The sequence below is a fragment of the Megachile rotundata genome, chromosome 2 (genome assembly GCF_050947335.1).
Source record: "Megachile rotundata isolate GNS110a chromosome 2, iyMegRotu1, whole genome shotgun sequence".
Lineage (NCBI taxonomy): Eukaryota > Metazoa > Arthropoda > Insecta > Hymenoptera > Megachilidae > Megachile > Megachile rotundata.
The window spans coordinates 22,282,856-22,304,136 of record NC_134984.1 but is presented as its reverse complement, the minus strand read 5'-3'; the positions used below and the strand labels follow the sequence as shown (position 1 = coordinate 22,304,136).

At 45.2% G+C, this 21,281-nt stretch overlaps 1 protein-coding gene across 3 annotated transcripts in view; it reads right to left on the bottom strand.

Moving 5' to 3' along the window:
- LOC100877563 (Ankyrin-repeat, SH3-domain, and Proline-rich-region containing Protein) overlaps positions 1 to 21,281 on the bottom strand; it is a 77,295-nt gene that overhangs the window by 51,378 nt on the left and 4,636 nt on the right. For 2 of the 3 annotated variants that reach the window (XM_012293628.2, XM_012293627.2), the window contains exon 2: positions 20,843 to 20,898. In XM_012293628.2, coding sequence (XP_012149018.2) covers positions 20,843 to 20,875 — 33 coding nt within the window. In that variant the 5' untranslated portion in view covers positions 20,876 to 20,898. Of the gene's footprint in view, positions 1 to 6,714; positions 7,201 to 20,842; positions 20,899 to 21,281 lie in introns of those variants that run through there. The other variant, XM_012293624.2, reaches the window with a different exon arrangement.

Genomic DNA, 21,281 nt, shown 5'->3' with positions numbered 1-21,281 from the left:
AAATAGGAGAACCGTATACATCGAAACAAGACCTAGCTCATCTGACCGGTACTGCACCGTAAAGGAAAAAAACCTGAAAATATTACATCCTACCAAAAAATATATCCGCGGTTCAGCGTGGAAAAAAGGGTCTCTCGTAACTGACCGACTGCGGTAATAAAACGAGTACGTCTCGGATTAAAGGATACGCCGAGTAATTCGATAAAGATGCACCGACAGTGAAACGATGATTAACCGTTAAAAACTGTTTATTAAAAACTCGTCGTGTCGGTATTAAAACGGTAAAGAGCTAATTAAACGGACTATACACGTAGATAACCGAACGTAGTTTACAAATAGGTTACGGTGAAGTTCGTCAAAGTAATTAACTATCGTAACAATTAATCACCGATAGAGATTAAAGTTAGCTATCGAATAGCATCGAAACGACAGGCGACATTTAGCGCACATCGGAGTACTGCATAACGGAAGTTACGACTGGTATGACATGGCAGCTAGACTACGAAGAAAGGAAGAAGCGAGTCGCTTCCTTCTTTCTGTATCCGGTTTCTGCCTCGAACGGTGCACGAACGAATCAATTTTCCGTCGGATGTTCTCGTCGCTGCGTACCAAGCCGAAGAAAAGAGAATGAATATCGACGAGTGAGGCAGAGAGCGCGGAAATTGCACCGGGGGTTGAAAAAGAAAGAAAAGAAAAAAAAAAGAGGAACGAGAACGACGAGAATGGCGCGACAGTGACGAGGCACGTTCGTCCGCTAAAACTATCGTCGAATGATGCAGTTAGTCGACCGTGGCAAATTTTTCCGTGGATTATTCGAACGTGCACGACAGTCCGGAATAATGCGCTTCCTTCGACTGTCCCTCTAGGTTCGCGTTCGATCGTCTTCCTTTTTTTCTTTTAATTCCTCCAACGGCTCTTTATTATCCGAACGATCGTTTCTGCTTCGTGATCCAGTTTCGAATAAAAACAAAAGTAAATTATCGTTTCGATGAAATTCCACGGAAAGCGAGCAAAGCGCAATACAAGATACGCTTAATAGCCGATAAAATAGGCGAGATCACGGAATGACTTTCTTCGGGAAAGGAATGCGCGAGGTGCCACAGGGAGGCGAATAAAATCGTCGGTCTCCGTGGGTCGTGGTCGAGTTCAACGACACGAACCTTGGCTAGGAAGAGAATGGATCGAAAGGATCGAGGATCCAGGAGATCCAGTTCTCGACCTCTATGAACGTTTTTTCCACTACTCCGCCGCGTTATTTATTTTCGTTGACGCAACCGCGTTGCGTAACCGTTCGACCCTTTCGCGTATATCGCGTCGACGGGATTCCTTTTTTATTCTTTTACACGGTGGAAAGGATAATTTGCGAACACGATTCTCTATCGATTCGGCCGTTCGTTCGTCCCGAAACTTCCTCGACAGCTCATGACGTATCGACCGTTTATCCAGCCAGCTTGACGCGCGAATAAAAGGGTCCGTGTACGAGCTGTCAGTGTAATTCGGCTTTGCCCCACACCTACGGAAGATCGATCAACTTTCAACGTGAATTTATAGACGTACACATTATATCCCATAATTTTCGGAACGAATTGCGCTCGAGCGGATGATAGAGAACAGCTTCATCGAGAATCACGGTTCAAACAACTGCTGCGCGTTTACCGAGACATTTGTTGAACGATGCTCGTAAATTGACCCGTAAAAAGTTCTTTATTATTATACTAGTACGTTTATCTACGGAAAAAGCGAACTACGGATCGAAAGATTAAGCACGACCACGGACGTCGGTTATCACTTTCGACGTCGCGAGTAGAAGTTAGAGACATTGCGACTATTCTTTCGATCGGATTTATCCGTGGAACGAGGCGGAACATTTGGAGGGACGATAAACATTGATTCGCGACAACGCGTTATCGATAAAACGTAGCTTCCGGTTTGCGAACGGCGCAGCGTAGGTACGTCTGTCTTAATCCTCCGTTCGGTGAAATATGGCGGCACGGTCACTGGAACGCGGGGATTTCGACGCTTAAGCCGTGCACTGTGCCCGATTCCTTCTTTTACCTTCGCGAATAAACGAACGCACAGAACGGTAGACTCGTCAAACTTTACAGCGCAAAAATAATTGTTAGCAAACTCCATGTTTTCGTAATCGACTCGAGCAAGATCTAAAGATATTTTCCGCGTGGAATAACGAAAGCTCCGGAAAGTACGGCGGTTTTCTAACGGTTAAAAAATTCAAAGTCATCGCAAACACGTTGTTACGTTTATGCAAATATTTCACGGAGGGAAGCCGCAGCGTACGGAATAATTCTTACGTGGGTTAACGTCGAGCAGCGAATAGCTGATCCGGGGTTGTTAATCCACGCTAAAAGATTAAACAGGCGGCGCAGGCCACGAGTACCGGTCGGTCTCGTGTAACTTCGATAATGGAAGGTAATTTAGTTTCAATGGGATCACGGTATCGATCCCATCGCCGCGCAACAAGGCGAAGATTCAGCCTTTCATAGAGGCTGTCACCGTAAGACTGTATGATTAATTGAGCTCGGCTCTTTCGAGCGGACGATGTTAGCGCATGTACGAACGTACGCGCCAACTCTTCGCGAAGATTACAGTTCGCCACGAGGCGTGCACTCTTTCGAGCTGCCCCGTCCGCGGAGAATCCAATTTATTGCCGCGTGCACAATGTCCCGTGAAATATGGCGCTGACCGAGCAAACAGGGCGGATTCTTCTCCGAATCCTGCATCGCGACTCTAAACGTTTCGCCTGTCCGTTATCGATCGACGCGAATTTCACCTTGTTCCGACGTTTCCTTTTCTCCGTTCTCGAATTTCCATCAACTTTTTCCACCGAATCTTCCAGAGATTCGCCGCGACCGAATCACGAACTTCCGCGTTTCCGAATCAGCGAATTCGAAGCGGAAAAAAAGAGCTTCGTTTCCTTGCGCTTGTCGCGAAATCGATAAATTTTAATTAGCAAATTACGTGTCCACTCGGGAACCGTGTTTCGTTGAATGGTCGAAAGAGTTAATTAAAATCTCGATTTTGAACGACGTTATTTCGTTCGACCGTTTTCGCGAGCGCGTATCTACATTCTTGAAATATCTTGTCCATTCTCCGTGTGTCAGCTGGTCGGAATAGCCTGCGGGAACCTTCGCCGGAGATTCTTATCCAGACCACAACGAGTTTCATATGTCCGCAGGATCTCCTTTTTGTATCCTTCCGATCGACAATATCTCAGGATGGATATAAACCGTTCCAATTCCTTGGTAAACTCGTTTCCCGCGGTCGCGCTACCACGGTATTCGTCATTATCGCGTCCGCGATGACCTCGTTGCGGGTCGAGCTCGTTCGAACGATTAAAAACGCTGAATAGCGTTCGTTCGCACGGTTTTAGCGAATCTCCCCATAGGAGGACAGGGACAAAGTAATTTGCCGCGGGAAATGCATGTAATCGCGAAATCGACCGCAATGCCGTTTGTAGAGGAAAGTAGCGAAGCAGTTTCCATTCGGGAACGATTAAAATCTCGATGGAATCGCGAATTTTGATGTTATCGTGGACGGTAGCCGGTCGAGTTTAAACTTTTGCATCGGTAAGGTTCGGCTTAAAATTTACCTTTAGAATTTGCATAGGAAAATTGGGATATTTGTAAGATCGGACAATGGTACGGTAGAAAAAAAAAAAAATACTGATCGAATTGAGTAACCTCCTCCTTTTTCGAAGTCGGTTAAAAATTGGCAGCCATTTATGCCTAAAACCGACATCGTCGAGTTAAGGCGATAATGCCGAGTCGATCCGGCAGAAAAAAGAATAGTTGATCCTGCTCGTTTAGCGAACGAGTTAGTTAATCGGTAACCGAATCAGCGTTCGATCAACATGCTAAATAATTCATTCGACATCGGCGTAACACGAGTCGATTAGTGCATCAGAAAATTACGCTAGACCTTCTGGTGATTGTTGTTATTGTTCGCGTCGTTGCACGTTTAATGGCAGGGTGATTATCGCGCAGGGTGAGGCTGGCAATTAACGTGACACTTGGTTCGGTGAAATCGATTCGCATTAACGCGTCTCCCTGTCGTTTGTACGTGGCCAGGATTCGATTTTGCGGTCGAGCCTCGAAACGAAATGGCTGGACGGATTGTCATGGGGTATCGAATGTCCCGCAGGTACATACCTGACAGAGTCGTGCCTGAATATCTCGACGTCACCGATCTCGGTGTCAAATTGCTCGACCAGATTCGATATCGACCATACCGTGATTCCGTTAATTAAATTTACTTTGCAACCATGTACAATTGCGCGCCACTCGAGCCTCCTTCGATCGAACAGCGAGGATCCTCCGCCGACTTTTACTCTCGATTAAAAGCTTTTCCGCTCGTCTCGCGATTTCTCGTTTATTTTAGTAGCCACGGTTTCTGCTCTTTTTCTATCATAATCGCTGGAATGTCGGGTAAGACTCGGGAATACAATTAGTAGGAGGAACTACGATCGATTTCTATCGAATCGAGATCGATACGCGTTTTAAGTTCGAATCGTCGCGCACGCGGCACGCTCGAATCGATCCGTTTCGGTCAGCGGAACATTCGACATTTTTACACGGTCACACGGCGCCACTGGATTTCCATGAAACGCTGTTTTTGATCGCGTTTAACGCTTTCGCGGAATTACGCGGAACACGAAATTCTCGCATGGAACAGTAAACGCGTAAAATGGTGGTCGAAAACGCCGAGTTAATTTTAGACTTTCCTGTTTAACATTTTCAAATCGCGAAATTAATTCGTCGATAGCGTTGACCGAAATTAAACGGTGATTCGATTTCGAAGAGCCGTATATCTCGCGGGCCAAAGGGCGCGCAATTTTACCGGAAACTCGCGATGAAGAGATAATAAAAAAAGAAATATGATCGATTCCGTCCATAAATTTGTCGGGGAGGACGTCAGTGACCGGGATGGAGCGTTAATGAACTGGATGACAACATTCTCATCGCGGCACAGCCGGCAGTATCTTCTCACCCGTGGCGGAGAGTCGTGGATGAAACGCTCGTGGAACGCGGCGCGGAATCGAGATAGAATCCTCTCGCGCGTGTTCATCCTCTTTCCGCCTCCGGTTCCAGCATCCCTTCTCGCTCGATTCGCCGCTCTTTCCACGACGAAGACCCTCCAGTCTTGTCTGGAGGCCTCCCGCTTGTCTTCTTAGATCTCTTCTCATCGCGTTCGTCGGAGAATGCAGAGATCGCGACTCTACCTCGTTCTCCTCTCTCGTTAGCCCGACGAAGAGAAAAGTCGACTGTTGCGAAAGAGGAAGGAGAAGCGGAACGGACGCGAAAGAAAAAGCCCGTGAAAGATGAACGAAGGGGGAAAGAGAATCGCGTGTCGAGAGTCTTGGCTAGGACCTAGAAACTCTTCTGCCTTGGCCACTTCAGTCACGAGACCCGTTCTCGAGAGGGTCTTACGGACGAAATGACCTATTTCGCATTGTGGTTGGCTTTTCGGTGTTCAGACGACGACGAACAGCCCGGAGGAGTATTACGATCTCGATGGGGTGACATTCGAGTACTTCGAGGAGACGGCAGCTTGACTAATGGCAAAAAGAATGAACCTCTGATTAGTTATAGTCTGGTACGAGTATCTTTTCTAGGGCGCCCTATCGACAGGATGCGTGCACCGCTAACGTACGCTTCTTACAGATTAATTTATAAAACTGAACACTGCAGCGTTCCAAGGTAAATCCCGAGATCCCCAAACCGTGAAAGCTGTGCGAAGATCCCTTCTTCATCGGTTTCCGCGCGTTCTCTAGGGAAGCCAGATTCGCCGTCGACCGTACATCTTTGTTATCGGGAAATATGTAAACGTATCCGCCGCGTCGCGTCGTAGATACCTCGACCAAGAAACACGGAGCGAAGAGAACGATAAAGTTCCGTGGCGTCGAACGTGTTTCGGTTTATTTCGGTCGAAGGACTTTCGAGCCAGGATTAGGAAAGTCGCTAGCCGATTACGAAGCGTTTCCACGGAAATCGTGGTCCGATTCGTGTAAAATTCCTGCACGCTGATCTGGTGGACGGTGGTTCCAAGGATGCATCCGCTTTCGATGATTCGGAGGAGTCGCGTCACGACTTTCGTGCACAACTCCGCCGCTCCGACTGGGCTGGAATACACGTTCGGGACGAAACAGACACGGCTGGAGGAGTTCGAAAGTAAAACAGAGCAAAAGAGCGCATCGTCCGCTGCGTGCGGTTAATAGCTTCTTTCACCGGGACCGGAGTAACGTGACTAGAAGCTAAAACGTAGCATCCACCGTCGATAGACACATCAGACCGCGAATATGATCGCTCGGGAGGTACCTACAAGACCCTGCAGAGATCGTACGCGTACGTAGCTATGCATATTAGGGATCCGCTGGATGCGATTGAAGCTTCATAAGGGAACTTTGAAGTGTAAATTCCGAATCTGTTTGAATTACAGATCACTCGAAGGTTGTCGGGTTAGCGAGGGTCGATACGCTTCGAGGATGCCGAGTCTTCGCTTTCGGTTCGTTACCTCGTTTTGATCTTTTCGCGTTTTAAACTCGACTTATGTCGCTCGTTTGAACCCGCCACGATTACAGGGTTAAGGTTAAATTTACACCGCCTTGCCTCTAATTTGTACGAAGAACGATCAGGTTCTAGCATTCTAGTAAACGCTCGACGATAAAAGAAATGGCTGTTAAAACGTTTGGAAACTCACTTTCTTGTAGATCCACTTGATGCTGCGGCTGAATTTCGCCATCGGCGAGTCGTCCACGAGGAAATACTTGACGTTCGTCTCCGTCTCGAGTTGCTCGTTCGCGAAATCGTCCCGAGGGATCGCGTGATCCCCCTCCTGTTCCCCGAGGCACTCGGCAAGATCGTTGTTGTCGCTGTCGATCGCTGACTCGGAGTATTCCGTGATCGTGGACAACCTCTTCGTGCAACTGTCGCTGCTCGGAATGGCACGTTCCATCTTCGACGAGAATCTGCTCCGGCGTGAAGCACGGTTTCACGCGGAACGTCCGAATCCTCGCATGGTTAACAGAGCACGGCTCCGATTTGATCCCGAGTAGACGCAGCCGAGATTCGACGCGGTTCATTAAATAATACTTTCGGACGGACGACCGCTAGCCAGAGATCGTCGAAAGCTCCGAAAGTCCAGTTCGTGTAAAAAACATCGACCGTCTATTTTTAATCGATGAACCTATATACCAAGCGACGCCCACTGATGATTAAAAAGCGAAACGGGATCCGCTGGTTTAACCGATTCTATCGCTTCGTTTTGCGGGGATTAGATGAAAAGCGATGTCTTTGGCTTTCTAAAGCTAGGAAAGTCGAGCGAAATTAATCGGGAGCGCAAAAGTATAATTTATACGTTTTAAAAACGATTCTGGATGTAGAAATCGGAGCTTGGTTGCTGTAGAAATAATTCTCCAATCAGCTTCGATGATTCGTTTCTATTTTAGAGATCGCGACGCTAATTTTCGGTGAAAGAACGCCATAAAAATGATCTTTTGAACAGCGCGGTTACGTTAGAGCGGAGCGATAGCAAATATTGGTAATTACTATGGTAGACCACCATCCTTGGCATCGGGGTGGTCTGCTCGACGTAATATAAGAGAGAAGCTTTAATCCGATAATCGAGCGCGTCAAAACTTAACCTCGCAATTATGGAGGGTGGATAAGGGATGAAGGGCTGATTTATCGACTAAGCTGTACGCTATCGAGATTAAGGGCGAAGAGGGTACTCGATCAGCATCGGAAACACGCGTTTCCACTTAGGTCTCCGTTACCTTTACATCGATCTCGGTGAAACCGTTTTGCAATTAAACGCCAGAAAATAGGCGAAATTCCGAGCGTTCGAGTACTTTGGCGTAACTATTTGTATTACCCCGTTAATTCCCGTGTTCGTCGTACGTCGATGATTCTCGATTTTCTAAAAGACTGCACTCTTTCTGTCGTTAACGTATATCGCGGAACCGATTCCGTAAGAACTAACGCGATACGATTAAACGATCGCAAGAAACCGCGAGTTTCGTTACGGTAAACTTTCGTCTCTCCTCTATTTTCTAATATGCTAACCGGTTACGAGGAGATAAAACGCTCGAACAAATAAGAAATAACGAAAGCGTAAGCGAAAATTCATTTTTCTTTGGATAATTCGCGCAAATGAACTTTCGCCGTAACTCGACCAGGTTTTCTAACGTACCGATAAATTACGAGAAAACGAAACGCTCGAACAATTATACCATTTCGAGAAACTCGAGCTCTAAACTGTTCTAGAAAATCAAGGATGAGCCGTGTTCGAGCGAACAAGTCGACGAGAAAATTGAAATTTAATTAGAAGTCCGTGGGCGAATTTCCACGGTCGAAGAGTATGAATGAAGTGTCGCCTTCCCGTCCGAAAATAGTCTCGGAAATCGACCGTTTTAGCTAGCAACGAAATTAACCGGTTCCTTTCAATTTCTAACGAAGGGTCGATAGATATTGCGGATATTTCTATATTTATTGGCGATACTGTATCGATAACGTATATATACAATACTGATCGGAGAATCCTGAAATACCGATTGTACGATAATAACGACGTTACAAGAAAAGATTCGCAGCGCGGCAGATATCGAGAGAACGAATGGACCATTATGTTCCCTTTTGTTTCCGATCGAGTTTCTCGCGTCCAGATGTTCCTCGAGAGTTTCTAGGACGGCACAATTTTAAAGCGATCAGGCTTTCCTCTCACGGGCGGATGGCCTCGTTAATTTAAATGGCCTACGACTCGTCGAGAATAATTAATTACAGGAGGGCTCGTAGATGGCGACGATACGAGCCACGGTATTTACGGGATTCCTCGAACTTGTTGGATCACGAGGACACGCGTTTCGTGGCTAATAAACGGTTCTCCAACTTTTCTATTTCCTTCGAAATCGCATCGGTTCGACCGCTCGTTCGAGTACGGTCGACGAGTGCAATGGTAAAACGGTTAAAGTAATGAACGATACTTGTCTGATTTTCCGTTGCCGAGAATGGCATGATAGATACTCGGTCGGGTCGAAAGAGATATCGATCAATCTCGAAACATCGAAGAACGGCATAGAAGCTACCTGTTTACGCACAATACCGTTACGGGACTACCGTCTGAAGCGAGGAATCTCGATCGGGTCGACGACGAGCGATTTTTATCGCGCCACCCCTCTAATTATCGGGGAAGGAACGATAATTGCCCTTAACGCGCTCGATCGAAGCTTTGTCCGGAGCCGACGCGACGTTCGGCGTCGTGCCGCGTCTTCTGGAAACGAACTCGACCCAGCGATTCATAAATTAATTAACGTTTAACGCGAACGGACGTACGACTCTCGAGTATTTCTTTGATCTTCTCCTTCTCGGACACGGTACAATAATTTCCAAACGCGAGAGACGAGCGTCGATTTCCGCTCGAAAATAGCCGGATCCAGCCGGCCAACACTGTTCTCCTCTTCGGCTTTTACGACTCTTCTCGAGCCAAGGTCGTCGTAAAATCGTCGCAAACTTAGCCTCGTTTCCAGTCACGCTTCGATACCTTTGCCAATTATATTTTTTCTCGAACGCGACACGCGCGCACTTTTTCTTTCTGCACTTTTCCGATTTTTATATTCTTCGTTACTTAGTCGCGACTTCGTTCACCTTTCCTGCTCATTTTCCCTTCGCGTCATCTCTAATTTTGTTTTTGCAGTTACGCGACTCAATTCGTGTTTACTCTTTAATTCTTTCCTTCGCGTAACTGGACTTACTCCGACGCGATAAAAATTTTCTCCTCTGCAAAACACGGTACACATGCGTTCTTTTCTTAATTTTCTCCTCGCAATCAAGTAATTTAATTATATTCCGACGTCGTCGCACTACTTCCGCGCAATTTTTTCGGAGCAAAGATATGCTACGCGCGTTTGCTTCTCGTTTCTATTAGTCGCATAATTCGGTTACGTTTACTCTAATACGAGATGATATACATTAGGTTTTTCGTACCTCGATTTCCCTTTAAATTCCATTTTTCTAAATTTTTGCACAGGCGTAATTCGATTGTGTTTATTATATTTTAACGGGACGCGATATACGCGCAATATTGTCCTCGCACGGAAACACTCTGCGGTAGCGCTTTGCGTAATTTTCTTTTTTCAATCGGATAATTCAATTATATTCGTTTCAGCGTTACACAATTTCCCATAGTTTTCCATCCCCCAATTCTCGTTTGCTCGCCAATTTTTCGCGTAATTCGATTACATGACTGCGATACAATTTTTCCCGCGACTTTTCCCCGTGCCATAATACCACGCACACATCCCTCGTCAACTAAACCCGACTTCACACGGATTTTTACGCGCAAAAGTATCCTCGTTGATTTTTCCGATCGCGTATAGTTACCCCGTGGCGACACAATTTTCACTGCGATAAGAAACCGCGCACCCGTGTTCCACGGCAACGCTCACCGACAAATTTGTCACTACGCGAAACAATCAACGAAAGCAACTTTTGATTCTCGCGGGGAAAGCCGAAACACCGAACTGATCGCTCGGTGTAGTTCCAGCTCCAGCTGCAGCCGAGTGCAACTACTGCAGTTGTACGAGGCGGCGCGAGTTGCCTCGCGAGCGATACAACGCAACAGCGTGTTTTGACTAGGTGGTTACACCGTTCTCGCCAGGGAACCGCGCTCTCGCGCCTCTTCCACCAACTTTATATTTAGACGCGTGTACACGGGACACGCGTTATATTCCCCTACGGTGTGTTCGCGCTAACTAGCCTCTTGTACTCCACCCACGCGATACTCCGACAGAGCATCGGTAATATTCGCGCGCTTATCGCTCTCGCTGCTTCCACAATTTTTACCAATAAACTTTACACCTTTTCTCTTGCACCGGCAGTTTACGCATTTCCTCTGGTATCGTCAGTTTTTAAATCTTATTCGATCTGTTGTCGTTTTTGAATTGAGACAAGTCAACAAATTTTGTGGAGATAATGTTACGAAAGTCGAAATAGATTCTAGGCGAGGTACATGCTTTTCGACGATATACATTTTTCTCCTAAGGGAAATTATGGTAACTGGTGCTACCTTGCTAGAAGGTAGATGAATTTTTGCATTTCTACCTTTATCTGTACCAAATCTGTCGTTAGAAAGGGAAGACAAGAAAGAAAAGGAACAGGTAAAGCTAGAAATTCGACTATCTACTAGTAATGCTAGCACCAGTTACCAACAATAGTGTAGACGACCCCTTAGGGAAATAACGTAGTTTCGAATTGTATCGAAGAGGAGACACCGTGTGGTAAAAGGTTCTGGCTCCGATTTTGTAGAACCTCTGACCTGTTGATTAGTCAAATGTACCGAATTAACCCCTTGACCTATCATTTTCTCGGCTAACTAATTGTTGATACAATATTAAAACAGGGAAGTTGAAATGTTAAGTACATTTTAGATTTATGATTATGCAAACCGTGATCGATATTAACCCTTTGCACTCGAAGAGAATTTGACTGTTTGCAAACAGCAACTTTAAAATATTAATTAAAATGTTGAATGACTTCTTTTGAAATTATTATTTCTCTACTAATAATTTCCACTATTGTCTATTTCACTATGTTTATACATCACATAAGCACTATTATAGAATTAATTAAATAATGCTTCTTTTATATTATTGTATTAAATCGAATGGCGCCTAAGCGGCGCCTCTCGAGCGCAAAGGGCTAAATTCCAGACTGTAATGTACGTCATGACACGATATTTATCCAACATTTAAAATATTTGTGAGGAAGTAATCCGAAATTTATTCATTCGCATACATATTGCAAGCTCGCAAATCATTATCCGAGTCACGATTAACATACACGTAATAGAATATGACAGATGCAATGCATTTTTTATGAATCGAGTACAACGCACTGGATCCAGTTTTCGCAACGATCGTTATCGCTGTACGATTTGTTGCAAAACAAGCATTGTCTTCTGAAGGATTTTTTCTCAACGACGAAAAGAAAGAAATCTTTTCGCTTCGTTATAGGACTCCGATATCCTTGCCCGAACTTCTCCTTGATACTTCTTGTTAAGCGCGAGAAAATTGCTGTTATTCGAAGGCGATCGAAGCATCGATCATGGTTACGCTTTCGCGAATGAAAATTCGACTCTTCCGAAACAATGGTCTCGAGGTAAAAGCTTCGTAAGCTCCCGAATTTAACTCGCACGTAACTGGTTTAAAGCAGTGAAATATGAAGATTAAAAGCAATCTTATGCAAGGTGTCCCAGTTCAGTGTTGCCAACGTACGACCATTCCGTTGAAACGTTGGTCATTTAATGTTTTAGAGATTATGGTCGTTGCGCGTCGTGACAGAATGTGTTACCACCAGAATGGACCAATTTATCTTTTCCGCGTCGCGTAATCTTCTAAATTCCATTTTAAACCATTAAATACTACGTATTAGGCGCCGAAACTTCCTGCGGTCTTTCTGTCACAGATAACTTTATCTATAATTGTCACAAATTCTCTTTCCGAGAGTAGCCTATTCCTCCGCGTTACTTCTTTATAGTCCATACTTGTCTTCCCGTGATCATCGTTCGTTTTTATTCGTGGAGAATTTCTTACGAACGAAGAAGGTTTCGGAAACGATGGCGGGATTAAAGAGATAATTAATTCATTTTTTGTAAGCAAAGCCCATAAGTTCGTAAGCCCACGGAAGATTAAAAAAGGTTTAAATATAAATTGTATTACGTATATTAGAATATCAAGGCGACTTAAATTACTCGAACATTGATTTACAAATTCTCAGAAACGTTTCCCAGCGCTCAAGTACGCGGTAGTTAATAAACTACAAGAGTCTTAACAAAGTAGAAATTTAATCTTCTTACGGTTAATTTAAAGCGAATCTTCTTCCGATAATCATTGGGAAGGTTCGTTAAGCCTGATATACCGTTTTAGATCTCGAAACTTAATCCTTTACGGCGGCCCAACCTCGATGCATAAACCAGCTCATAATAAAGTTAGCAAAGTGGCCAACCTACTCGACAGCTCAACATTTGATACGCGATTGGAAGTTATTCGATTGCTAATCGAAGGAAACTTAATCCCTTCCTCTCGCGACGCTTTAAGTCGAGCGCATAAACCAGCAAGAAAGCTCTTTGCGCGAATAAGTTTCGATCGGAAGTTAGGCTTCTCGCGTATCTGCCGGACATTGCGTTACGAGCGCGAAGGACGAAAAGGCGTTCGAGATTAGAAAGGGATAAGACGAACGATTCGGTATCCTAAATCGACACAGTTTCGCGGACCAGACCATTCTCCGCCCACGCGATTTCGCGTGCACGAGCGTAGGTGGATGCGTAACGCGTACCAAGTGGCCACGCGCGTGCGACACGAACACTATCGCTGGCGCGACACCGACACGAGCGAGCGCGCAGCTTTGTTGTGAACCAACCTCATCCATATTCATCCGCATATGTATGGCCCGTAATCTACTTAACCCGTAGGTGCGACGCGTCCGTAGTACGCGTCCGTTCAATTTGTAACGCAGACGGATATTTGTATTATCCGTAGGTGAACGTATGCGTATCGCCGACATTCACCTCGTAATTTCCTCGATCGACGAGCGTAATTTCATTTAGCTTCGTCCCGCCGAGCGTAAAAAATCTTTTCATCGGCGTCGCGATACGCGGCCGTTTCAAAAGAGACCGAGGCGAACTTTCAACGAAACGGGGAGAAGAAAATGCGTCTCGGAGTTGAAATTCGAATCAACCGGGTCGAGCAAATACCATCGATTCTACTTATTCGTTGCGTATACGAGCACTTTCCGTGAGGTAAAAAATAACGCTATAAACTTTGACGATGATCGCGCGTTTCATAAACGGGGCTACCATCGCATAAACAATTCGATACCCGCGCAAACTTCTATCCGAAAATATACGTAACGAGCCGAAAGAAGAAAGCAGGAATTGGTTCGAGGTATGTAAATGATTATCGGAGTTGGACGTTCGTTCGCGATAGAGGTTCTCGGGTCGTTCGGCTGTATATGGCACGAGTATCAACGGTGATACCGTGTATACGGATCCCATGGAACTTTGAAACGACCGATACATTATGGCGATCGCGATGCACGACGCGGCTTGTTGCACGTCGGTTCTGCCTATGCACGCTCGTTTCCTAGTACTTTATCTCGACCAGTTTATCGGCATACGGCGTGCATTATAGCACGTATGGGTACGCTCAAAACCGAATGCATCCAACGCCACTGGATCACAAACCGAGCCACGAATGTTCGCCAACTTCCATGTAATTCACCCCAGAAAGAGCGTCGATCAACCAATACCCATCAAATTTTCCGCTCGAACACGATAGCGAAACCCCTTTCGTTCCGAGTCGTTCGGAAAACGATAATAAATCCGTATCTCGCGTTAAGGTTACTTTAAACTACTCCAAATCTTTTTATCGTCTATTTTTCTGGTTAATCACAGAAAACTCGCCTTAAGCTGAATCAAATAGCCGACATAATTACGTACGACCCTAGTTGCGCGTCTACCGAATTCACCATTAATCAACGTCTCCGCGTTGAAAATGGTTCGGACGTTGTCGATATCGCGCGACCACGTTTCCTTCGAATACCAGAGCCACTTGAACGATCGTTAACGCGTTTCACGATACAAAATGGCCCTCTGCCGCGTTTCCCCGGCTTTTTTAGCGGACAAACGAATCTCTGGATAGCATCAGATCCAGAGGCATTCTGAAAGGCACTGTAGCGGAGCACAAGGAACGCTTTCAGCGTACAAGTCAATGACAGATGAACTTCTCTCCCTTGGCACGTTGCATCTACACCCTTCTCTCTTCCACTGACCTTTCTTCCTTCTTTTCTTTCCTTCTTTCTTTCGACCAGCCGCACACGCCATGCACTCTGCACTTTACTCTCTTGTTTCTGCCGCGGGACGATTCGGAACTCTCGTACTCTGAACTTTCTATCAACGACAAACATACAGGGTGTCCTATTTAAACTTCGACCCTTTGCGTCCCTAGTTTGCTCGATACCTTTCAATTCGAGCAGCGGAGCTTTTCAAACTTGCGTATACAGCTCGAAACAGTTTCGGTTCTTTATGAAACCATTCCGTAATTTACCGGGATTTAACGAAAATACCTGCTATTCGAATCGTACGTATCGAAACTGTGCGGTAGATTCCATACGTGGCCTGTACAATTTTTGCTACGTTTCGAATATCGCTGCTAGCCTTTGTTCTAAATATTCTGAATTCGCCAGCAAATTCCGTGGTCTTGTTCGAGAAAGCTGATCGGAGAAGCACGAAGAGGGGAAACAGATGGAAACTATGGGTCAGAGGTGCGCGAAAGTATGTAGGTTGAGAGCGGTGCACGAGTTGCTCCTGGTTCGCCTAATTGAGCGACGATAACGCGAGGTCCTCGTCGACATCTGTTGTCATTCATCACGCGAAACGCTAGATTAAATTACTAGCCAGTTGTTAATTATGATTTATGGAGGTTTGATGGAGAAACGGCTGTCTCTGCTCTACCGACATACCTAACGACGGGTTCTGTTTTCGCAAATATTCCTGAGCGTTCGTGACATCTTTTAAAGTCCTAATTTCGACACGTTAAATCTCCGCGAGTCTCCGTGTACGTCCGTGATCTCTTCATCGGACACTTGATCGCATACTTATTGTTAACAGAAGAGGAAGCGTTGAAAGAGCGATTGTTCGACACTTTCACGACTCGGACCGCGTATGAAACGATGTTCGCAGCGATCGTTTATCGCTTCGCAACGAGTCATCCGACCCGGAGTTGTTTCGAGTACGTAGCTTCGGGATCGACCCCTTTTTCTGCCGACGCACCGAGCACTCTTCGAGAAAGTGGCGGTGATTTAAATACCCCATGGGTTCCTGCAACGCGAGGGCGACGGAAGACGGAAAAGGGTGACTGGATTCTTTCCCTTTTCTCGTGTCACTTTAAAGTCCTCGTTCGATCGGTCGGGCGCAGATGGTTTTCTCTCGAAGCACTTTTAAGGCATCCTTTCTAAGTACCTTTTATTCGACGTCACAAAGTTTCCGAACGTTGCGCGACTTTAAAACGCGAGCCTGAAAATCCTGCCGACGTCTACGAATTCCTTGCAACGCGTTGAAATCGTGATCTCCCTTCTCGACTCTTCCGACAGTTCGCTGCCTTCTTTTTTTCTTACCGTTGCATCGATTCGAAGAAGCAAATATGGAGACGTATCATAAAAGGAAGGGAGCAGGATTCTCTCCGTACGTGTCGTTCAAGAGGCTCCACTCTATCGTGTGGTCGATATTCTTTCCGAAACACCACTTAACCTTTCCATTGTTTCGCGGTTACACGAATCCCGTATCGGGAGCGAAGATGTACGCGGTAATGATTTCTTCTTTCGGACGAAGAAATCAATCCACGAACTGCCGCGAGAAAATTCGAAATCGCGGTAAAACTATATGCGGGTAGTCGAGGCGTCGATTGTTAAGAGTAACCGAGCTAGTCGCTTTGAACGTCGGACAAAAGGAATAAAAGGAAAGGTCGCAGAAAGAGACGAGACAAGGGTTAAGATGAGCAAAAGGCATCTTTAGCCTTGTCGGAGGAGCAGTTTTTCCCGGACACGGTCATTATAAATTCTCATTGATTAGAGGGCCATAAACTCGTTTATGACGTACAAACGAGCAGAGCAGAGAAGATTTACGAGAGAAGTCGGTGTCGGTTAGTCTCGGCAGAAGTTGGCGATGGCATTCGTCGCGGCGCGGTGTTCGCGGCGTTCGCGAGCGTGGAGCGGCGCGTACGGCATGCGGCTTTCTTTTGACGGAAGTCGAGCACGTTCCGCGAACGTTGCAACGTTTCCAACAGGCCACGACACTGGCCACGAACGCTTTCTAACACCGAGAAAACCTCGCTGCACGCCAACGATCCTACAGCCCGCTAACGGTAGTACCAGATCTACGATAGTCTCTTCTTTCTGCCCTCTTCCGTTCCGCGATCGAAGTTTCGTTTCTTACGACTCTATTTTCTTGCTGTCCGAACGATCAACTGCCTCGAGAACAAATTTTTATACTTCTCCGTCTCCGATGTATCTACTTGTCCAAAAAGTTATTACGTAACTAATCCACCGGTTCATGAATGTCTTCTTTTATATGTCAAGACGCCCTCCTTGAAATAGGCGTTGATTTTTCTCGAGATAAAGCGAATTTTTCTTTGACAAATGCTTACATCAAGTGCTATCGTACATAAATTGCGAGGCTTATGCTTTAGTACCTTATAAAAAAAAAGAAAAATCGTGTCAAGTATACCGGAGTTTTCCTCCTTTTATAAATGAAGACGGATTTTGGCAATATCGCGTTGCATCATTTCCTCGAAGGCAGGAACGTTGCTTAACCTCGAAAAATACATGTACAGTACACAGCGAAGTTGCGGTAAATGATTGCGAGTGTCAGTTTTCATGATTCATCTTGTAGAAGAGCAAGCACAGTTATGGATGATCAGCGATGATTAAATGAAGATCTTGATCAATCATAATTGTCTTTCCACGCTGAAACAACGATTAGTATGTTGTATAAGATTTTAATTACATCTGTTAGCCCTGTAATGGAACGTTTGGATAACCAAGTATAACAAAACTTTCTAGAAACTTGATAGTAATTTGAAGACGTGGGTCTAGATCGAAATATTTGCATATGAGAGTTATTCCAAATAATAAGTTTATTCCGAATATTGTATAAATCTGCAAAGCTTTTGTTTAAAGGTCGTGAAACGCTGCGAGGTAGCTCCTTTGATAAACCACCGATCGACACGCCGTCAATAAAGTCGAGTATCGCGAGCTTCGACCGGTCTCGTTTATTCCAAGTCTCGAACAATGTTCACGGTGTAAAGTTGTTCCCCGCTGACAGGCTATTACAAAACAGCATCAATTTCAATGTCGAAACGACAGGGGTAAATGAGTAGCTCATAGAAAACGTGTTCGGCGTGGTTGCCGTATCCTTCTGGTTTCATCGTTGAATACACGCCAGAGAGTTAATGCCCGTTGTAAAGAACGCACCGTGTTGCGTTGTACCGTTTCACGGGTTTCCAGTTAGGAGAACTAGATCGAACGCTGTTGGACAAATTCCAACGCGAAGTACTTCGAACGACGGTAGTTCATGACTCGGGTTTTGTATTCGCGGAAGAGAAACAGTTGTTTCAACCTGAACACACTGTTTCACGCTCGTCCATCACGCGATTGTTCCCAGGTTTGTACGCTGCTTTAATCGTTGTAATTTTAATCCCTATTGTATGCTGTTCCGCGACTTCCAAATCGGTACACGGTGTTTCTCTTAACGTAATAGCCGGCGAGGATTCAGGAAAGAACAGGTGTATCTTAATTAGCGAATACGAGTTCGCGGACGCGAAATTTAGCGAAAATTCGATAAAGACTCCCCAAACAGTTTCGCCTCTCGAATACCAACGCGGCGGGATAAATTATTCCCACGGCGTAATTAAGGTACGAAGACCGATCTTCGATCGTGGCTCGATAGACGTTTCCGCGACTGAATTCCGTAGATAGCAAAGAAATAATTTGGTCGACGAACGATATCGTGCCGGGGCAGAAACGTTTGCGCGAAAGGGTTAATAAATCTCTTACTAGCCCGTTTTCATCGTCGCTGGCCATCGTGATATATCTTCAATGGGCGTCTACGTAATGCGTTTAACGTCTACGTAGACGTCATTTGTCAGGATCGACGTAAAACACTGGGTCAAGCATTGAACCGACACGCTAGGATACGTCACAGAGTCATATATCATTTGCATCGTTCCTACTCTGCAACGTACCCCGTCATTGCAGAATCTCGCACATGTTATTTCACCGATTCGAACAATACCGTGCGGCTGCGCCGACCAGAATTTATATACGGGGTTAATTAAAGCCCTCATTGTTTAACCGGTCGATGATAATTTCCCTGTTTGATCCCCGGATAGATAGGATCCTTGGTTCGCGACGTGGCAATTGTTGGGACGGTGACAGGACCTCTGTCGAGCTTCTATTATTCAATGTCTCTCTCGTGTCTCGCGTTCCTTGTGTACCTAACGTTTCACAAATCTCTCCTACGAATTTCGGCTAAACTTTTAGGTACACACTAGGCGTTACCGTACCACTTTGCCATTAAACGAGTCTTTTACGCTGAAACGCTATTATAGCGAGTGTTTTCCATATTTTATGCTCGCCACTCGACGCTACAGTAGCGAGCTTCTTTCAACGCTTAGCTCCGTTTTAAAATTCTTAGTTTCCACTTTTAACACCTTTCGTTCAGATTCCGTGAACTCGAAATTAATTTGAAACTTGCATAATCGATCGAATTTTATAGAAAACTGGTATTTAACAGGGGATCTGGGTGACACTGATCCAGCAAGTGTATTGAACCCGAACGTCTCCCCTTCCTCGAAAGTCGGTTTACTTTTCACCTGATCTCTCCCCAAGGTCAGCCGACGATGAAACAGGTACTATGCTTTCATCGATTCGAATCTCAGCCTATAGTTTCTCGAATTAAGTACGCGTCGGGTCTTTTTGTCCACGACGATCTTGGCTAATGACCTCGATAAAATGTCCATTAACACAGTTATCGAAAACACGGCTTTAATTAAGCGAAGAAAGTTACTTATCGGTCCTAGTTTAACGAGCTTCTATAAGAAGTATATTGTGAAGAATTTAAAGACGTGACGAACTTTAGGGATGAGCTATTAGATGGAGTTTAAAACGTTCACCATAAACCTTATCGCGTTCGCTTCGAAATTCAAGTTATTTTAGATAAAACGGAGAAAACGGATAGTAAATGCAAACTCGGCGATAAAATTACCGATCGACTCCATTAAACAATTAAACCTCGATTAAATACTAATTATACGACCACGTATTTTTACAGTTATAATTTGTATTTATTAAAATGTTTCGTTAAGTGCCGATAACTGAACGAGTTAAAATAACAAAACTTAAGACGCCAGAGTAAATAATTACTCGAGTGGTACTAAAAGCGTTAAACTTGCCAGAAGAGGCGTTAATTCGATTCGATCGATTCGAAGCTACGAGACCGTGAAACTTCTCAGCCAATTATTACCGACAGTATCGTGTAATCGTTATCCACGATTATCGTAATCGAGTTATAAACGTTCGAAAAAACTTGTAAAAGGTGAAAAAGGTAGGCGTATCCGTGAAGTTTCTCCGAGTTTTTCTACGTCCTTCTCACGCTCCACGCTTTTCTCCGGCTGTTCGTGGCACGTATTAACCCGGTAGCCTACTTCCTGGCGCCAACAGCCTCGAGGCTTTCGAAAATACTTTGCGTACCTACTCGCCGTTTCCTACGGCTCGCGAGAAGCCCTATTCACGATGTTCGCGAAAGTCCAAGGAACTCTCGGCGAATGCCCAGCTGGCTCGACTGCGATCCGTCAAACAGCCCCTGCTGCGCGAAAAACTTCCTTCGTGCTACCACGTTCTGGAAGTTCCATCCAAACGCGTCTCTTCCCGTTCGAAGATAACCGATCTCCCGATAATTAACCCTCTCACCGATAGTTTACGCTCTTCGAATTGTACCGGTTAGGTATAATTATACTCTACTTTTAGCTATACGAAGTATTTGGATACTACTGTGTACATTGTACGTGTTCAAAAGTTGAGGAGATGGACTCTGCAACAACTCGAGTTCTCTTTCGAAAGAAAACACCGAGTGTCGCTACTTCCGCGAAAGTGTGGGTCAAGATTCAGACGAGTGTGTGTCTACGTTAGAGCTAGATGAAGGCCTCTAGCCTACAACGACGAGTTTTTAGAAATCTCGTAACTAGCGATAATAATAATTCTGCTTAAAAACAAGTACTCACCACCTCGGCAACGTTGCCGGAACCGTCCCTCATGCCATCTCTGTCGGTGCGTCCCCCTGAAACGAACAAAGATCGTTAGGTTAACCAGAAGTATTCGAGCGTAATTAAAAAGTACGATCTCAAGCTCAACTCCAATTACATAATCGTACTTCTGTAATCATCGATGCAAAGTATCAGGAACCAGTTTACGGAATGTGCGGATGCATTTCACGTGAGTATTCCGTTTCTACTCGATCGTAGAATTCAGGCCAATCGTTACACTCGGCCGGGCAACGAATGCGATAGACGGAAGTGGCCAGTAGAGCAAACTAGATTCGTGAGCCGAGTCACACGAGTATCATTCACGTTTTTCGAGCACGTTCCAAAGAAATCGCTATTATCGATCCTAATCTTCAACTAGAGTCTCTTTATATCGTCAGCCTCGCCAACGCATACTAAT